This window comes from Sphaeramia orbicularis, chromosome 16 (assembly GCF_902148855.1).
Source record: "Sphaeramia orbicularis chromosome 16, fSphaOr1.1, whole genome shotgun sequence".
In the NCBI taxonomy this organism is placed as follows: domain Eukaryota; kingdom Metazoa; phylum Chordata; class Actinopteri; order Kurtiformes; family Apogonidae; genus Sphaeramia; species Sphaeramia orbicularis.
Genome location: NC_043972.1, coordinates 33,024,996 through 33,030,929, shown reverse-complemented (window position 1 = coordinate 33,030,929; position 5,934 = coordinate 33,024,996). Strand labels below are relative to the sequence as shown.

The 5,934-nt window shown below is 43.6% G+C and overlaps 1 protein-coding gene across 2 annotated transcripts in view; it reads right to left on the bottom strand.

The window, feature by feature from the left end:
* Window positions 1–473: 473 nt before the first annotated feature.
* The window catches only part of kirrel3l (kirre like nephrin family adhesion molecule 3, like), a 32,500-nt gene continuing 27,039 nt past the window's right edge, over window positions 474–5,934 (bottom strand). The window contains exons 9-15 of one of the 2 annotated variants that reach the window (XM_030157952.1): window positions 5,358–5,484; window positions 5,111–5,211; window positions 4,210–4,408; window positions 3,289–3,408; window positions 3,038–3,147; window positions 2,840–2,929; window positions 474–2,728 (exon numbers count right to left, since the gene is read on the bottom strand). In XM_030157952.1, coding sequence (XP_030013812.1) covers window positions 2,237–2,728; window positions 2,840–2,929; window positions 3,038–3,147; window positions 3,289–3,408; window positions 4,210–4,408; window positions 5,111–5,211; window positions 5,358–5,484 — 1,239 coding nt within the window. In that variant the 3' untranslated portion in view covers window positions 474–2,236. The remainder of the gene's footprint in view (window positions 2,729–2,839; window positions 2,930–3,037; window positions 3,148–3,288; window positions 3,409–4,209; window positions 4,409–5,110; window positions 5,212–5,357; window positions 5,485–5,934) is intronic. The other variant, XM_030157953.1, reaches the window with a different exon arrangement.

The following is a 5,934-nucleotide window of genomic DNA, read 5'->3' as shown; positions in this document are numbered from 1 at the left end:
TTGCGTTACCTGTTTTATTTGTCTGGGTTTCATTCAGTACCATGTTGTGCATAATAAATACATGCCTTGTGAGACCTTGTCCCTTCTCACAGTAGAATCATAATGAGCATGTACATCTCCTCCCCGTTGTGAGCGACTTGCCTACTACCTGGGGAACAGAGGTGACACAACAAACTCATATTGTCAAATAATACCTACCTTTGTCACAGCTCTATCCTATTACCCTACGAGATGGGCACGTCTGCATCAGGAGGTGGATACACATGCAGTAGGGGTTCTACTGTCTCATCTGTCTTCATTAAAAGCAGCGCACCACTGGGAGAATAGGAAAATCAACATAGACAGTGCTGCTAATTTATGTATTCATCATCGTTGCTACATGGGAAGCTTTGTTTGTTGCTATGCCTCATATCCATGAAGCTACTTTACTCACCAGGAGGATGAACTCCCAAGATTCAAAACAGCCAGTTCTTTATCGGAAATGGTTTTATTTAAATATAAATATGTGTACAAAGGTACAAGCAACAATAGCTCATTTTTAGCAAATAAAATTCTTAATACATTATTAAAAGAACAACCAAATGGCAATTAGTTGTGACCCAAAAAAAAGCATATTAACTGCATTCAATGATTGATGAACAACTTATAGAAGAAAATCTGTGGACCCAAATAAAACAAGATAGATACATATGTATATAAAGATACTTTACAATATAGCAGCTTACACGCTGTACATTAAGGCTTATATAAAATATAAAAATAAAGACAAGCGATGATATTTGCTTTCTCACTTTAAGTGTTCTCTTGTAGGCTGCCTGGTAACAGCTTTTTAGACAAATGGCAGTACAGGCATCCATACTGAAACATCCAGGAAGTGGAATGCAACTGGACCAGGTGCAGAAACCAATGTCTCAAACATGAAATGGACATGAATATAAACGCTGAAGATTTTCACTAGACACATCATTTGCATGCAACAGAGAGAAAGGATGGGCTCAGCCATTTGTACAGTTATTTAGTGTTTTAGGGTAGTACTGTTTTTTGTAAACATGTTGAGAAAATCTGATTGAGTTGTAAAACTTGAGTGTATGGTCCACATTAGGACAGCCTAACACATCTAACCACACCTGAGCCTGATGAAGTTGAAGCTGCATTCAAGTTTATTTCAAGTTCAAGATTGCCACCATTTTTCTTCCCAAACCACCACATTTGATTGTTCTGGTAAAAGCCTACTCTTCATTCTGCAATCAGAAAACACAGTAGCAAACAGTACCAGGGGTAGGACAGCAGTATTCAGCTTCAGCCTCCCTTTAGCTCTGTACAATTATCACCATCTTTGGGTTGTCATGGCCTTACCTTGTCCCTCTTGGTACAATACACATACTGTATTTAACATATAGTCTTCCATTAAAATGAAGGCTAAATTACACATTCTCTTCATAACTCCCTCTTTTATCCACCAGTAAGAAACACTGCCAAGTCAAGCACAGGTGTTATCAGAAGAAACTCTAGGAATACAGCTCAGGCCAAGAGTATTCCGCCTCTGATTAGACTCTTCATACAGCACAGTGCCTATAGCACTCGTTGGTCAGTAGAGCTAGCCTATTGTGCAGAACAGGATGCAACTGTCTGTGTGGATAGCTCTGTCTTTTGTTGATGATAGAGACACAAATGTGCTTAGAATTCCTTTTGCATGCCAACAAAACACCAAATGACAGACGACAATAGATTTGTTTTTTTCCTCAAATATCTCTTAGCTTGTAGTATCTTCATTCAAAGTATTTAAGAGGCCATGTTTGACATTTAGCGTTGACACAAAGTAAACTCTGGAATGCAGGTAAACAGCTACCCCAGTTATTTTGGCCACTCAAATTCAGGAGATTTTCAAGTTGGCCCTTGCACTGGCAGAATATCTCCACAGTTTGGGTGACCATCATGTAGAGATAACCTGGTGAGGTATCACACTGTAATTAGAAGTTGGACTTGAACATCACAATCTGCTGAATTCTCCAGCTCAGGTGCTCTACAGTTTGCATTCTTCCCACCATCAGTCACAACAAAAAGGTTGGTTATCCCATAACCAAAATCACGACTCCTTCCAAACCTTGCACAGAGATGTCCGTGAAGGACGATCCAAGTAAGGAAAGTCACTGTCCATGTTAGTCTAGCCACACATTTATGTGGAAGTGACATTGGTTATCGAGTCGTTGCTTCTATTCTTAAATAATTTGTCCAATCAGACATGTGTCTGCATACGCTGCGAAGGCCGGCCATAGTCAGACTGCTGGGAGGACACCTGTGAGGAGGCATAAGAGAAGCGGGAAGAGCTGGACACTTTGCTGGCCTGATCCGACTGGTCATATGCATCCACTTTCTCATAAGAAGCAGGCTTAACATAGCTGGTGAAAGCACGGCCATAAGTTGCAGGTAGGTAAGCGGAGCCACTGTAGAGGGGGTCAGTGGGATAAACGTTCGCTTGCTGGGCAGGCTGCTGCTGGGCAGCTTGCTGATGTTCATAAGAGGATCGGGTCACAGTGGTGGTTGCGTACTTATGGGAGAAGTCATAGATACGAGGCTGGGAGCCGTGCTGACCGTACATAGGGCTGGGGGAGGGCAGCTGTGATGGAGTGTAGACTGGCCGGGAGTTTGGTACATATTCAGAGAATCCACTGCTACGGATATGGCGATCATCATGCCCACGGACATTGTAGTAGCCATTGGTGGGGTCCTAAAAGAAAATGAGCATGACAAGATTCAGGAATGTGTATTTAATGTAATGGAGTAAAATAATACATATTTGTTACTCTGAAAGTGTATAAAGGAAGTATTTTAGTTGTACCTTGATGTCTGATCTTTCATCCTCCTCCTCTTCCAAGAGATCACTGTGTTCTGTGCGTGATGTCCCTGGAGACTCGCTGCTGTTCGGAGCCTGAGGGAAGACCAAGCATTTGAAGAATTACTAAAATGGACAAGACCTCAACTGACTGAGAGCAAAACACAAGCATTCAATCACAGTCTTGATGAAAATATAATTTACCATGGGCTCTTTGACATCCTCCTCATCATCATTGCCACGGGTAGCGTTGTGATCACTGTGAACAATCTGAACTCTGATATCACTTTTGGACAGACGGGTGCACCTCTTACCTATGGAGATTAATAGGGAAAATATGTAATGTACAGTTCATTCTATATACATAAGAGGAAGTAAAAACCAACACAGATAAAAAACTAAAAATCAGAAACATTTTGTCTGTTTAATTTGAAGAATCGGCTGCCCATACTAACCGTTGAGCTCACCTTTGCCTGTGTGCCTGCAGCACAGAGAGACCAAAGTAATGACACAGATGAGCAGGACACAGCCTCCACCTACTGCTCCACCAACAATAATCAGCATAGGCAGGGCTTCTGTAACAAGAACAGTAACAAAAGAAAAGTGTGACACCAGAGGGTTGGGGTAGGTAGTTGTCAAGAGAAGGGGGATGGATGAAAATAGCAGAGGATAAATGTCAGTGTACGTGCAAATCACAGCAAAAGAAAGAAAAGAGATCTACTCATTTGTTTTGCTAATTCTTGAAACGTCAGCTCCTATATGAATTCATCTGCACTAAGCCCTGTCCTCCTCACCACGAGCATATGCTCATGCGGGCAATCCAGCATCCCACAGCCTGGCTATTGTCTCTAATCTCTCTAAAAGAAGGGTAACAAGGCCTGACATGCAATGAAGCAATAGACAGTAATCTAATTAGAGATTCCAGGAGATACCGCTGCCCATTCCTCTGGAGACCCCACTCTGCTACGTTGATGTAAATTACTGGCGAGGACCTTACTTTTGGTGTCTGCTGCAACAAAGGCTTTGACTAGCAATAGTGTAGTACTACTGGCTAATCTTAAGATTACCTAATGGGGCTTCAGTCTAAGATGCTGAGTTTGGCTCTGACACAGTGATAGAGAATATGAGACCAACCGCGAACACATGTGGCTTCATCTAATTGACTTTTGTCCCTAATCAATATCTATGTTATAGGGCAAACATATTCATTAAAAGAACCATCTGCTGATTAAATCAAATCGATCGGAAGAGTATAATTAAGATAAGCACAAGACAGCAGCACTGCATTCACCTAATCTTGTCTCCTCCACAGCAGGGATTGAAACTATTACTATGACTTGCTCAGATGGGGATTATTACACTTATCAGTTTTGTACCTTGCTCCTTCAGTGTGACCAAGGCAGTGCCGGTGCCAAAGCGGTTCCACGCGGTACAGTTGTAGCGCAGCTGGAAATCTTGAGCCAAAGTCTCAGACAACACCAGAGAAGACAGGACTTCATGGTCGCTGGTTACTGTCTGCACCGAGTAACGACCAGAGGAACCAGAAGACAGAGTCATGTCTCCAAAGGTCCACACCTGGGGAGAGACGTAAGAGAATGGAAAACAGGGAGTAAGTCACATTTTTATGTGGCTCCTCACCTCTGCGCAAAGCAGAGACCAGCATGGTGGTTCATCCTTAGATTCCTGCCAGCCTTCTGACTGAACATCAGTTCTTCTCTGTGTTCTGCTTTCTCTCTGCTGACCTCTAAGGTGCTTCATGGCTGACACAGCTCACGGGCTCATGTTTAAGCTGCCTCCCACGTCTGCCCTGCAGGTGAGGCCTAAGGAGGGTTAGGTAGCAGCACTATGAAATTAGGCTCCTCTACTGCTTCCAGCTCAGGGCCAGCAGGGCACCTGTCTCTCACTCCTCCTCACACCCTAATTATCCTTTCTCAGCCCAGTGTATGTTCAGCAGTTCAACAGGGTCAACCGAGTGATGCCTCTTGGGCCTCTAATTGAATGCGGTTTGGCTGAAACCTGCAGGAAGCCTGTCTCCCACAGCTCTTTCAACACTACTATCTCTCCAGTCACTGTCTGGGCAATTACAGTTGTGAATACGAGCGTATTCATATTTGTTAGCATGTGAGCATGTACTGGCACAAAGATGTGAAGGTGAGGTCAGGGGTAAAGCTACTGTGAGTGACTACTCTCCTATGGGTGTGTCTAGGAGGGACACAGAATATGCAAGCTTCCCAGGATAAGTGAATGACTTACAGGACAAACAAGAGGTTCACTTACAATCTTATCTGGTGGGGGGCTGCTTCCCACCCTGCATTCCAGCTTGCCCTTGGAGTGCTTGACAGCATGCTGTGTGGCATCTGCTGTGATGATAGGAGGGCCTGGTGTGAAAAAATAGAGAACAGAGCAGAAATAATGAAAAAAAGAAAAACAGTATTAAACAAGTCCCATATGTCAAGTTTGTAGTAACTTTTTTTTAAGCATTATGACCAACATAACAAGCAGACTAAGGATAGATGCTACTCACCATTTACAGTAAGAGTAACATCTCTTTCTGCAACTCCAATCCGAGGAACAATGGCCTTGCAGGTGTATACTCCAGCATCCTCCTGGGTAACAGCCTTCAGCTGCAGGGTGTTACCGTTACTGAGCACCTAGGGACAGATCCAGAAAGACAAGTGACAAGTGTGTGAGAGAGTGAAGGTGCAAGGTGGTAGAGAGAAGAGGTGGCAAAAGTAGATAGGGACCTTTATTAGTTGCCCGCTCATTGTGTAGGCAGCCCAGAGGTGGGCTGACCATTGTAACAAATGCTGGTGGTTTGAGCTTAATTTCTTTGTGAAGAGCTTTAATCAGAGCATTAAGCACTCCAGCCACCGCTGAGTGACCGTGCTGCTGGGGAGATTGTTGTAATTAAACAATGGGGACAGGATTCCGCATACTATGGTGTGAGTGGGCCTTAGCCTTTGGAGCTTCTACACTTACTCACTCCTTAGCTCATTGATCCTGTCATTCCATCAAGCTGTGATTAATCCATTTACCCCCACTCCCCCCCCACACACACACACACACACACACACACTCTCTCTCTCTCTCCAATTTTTTAT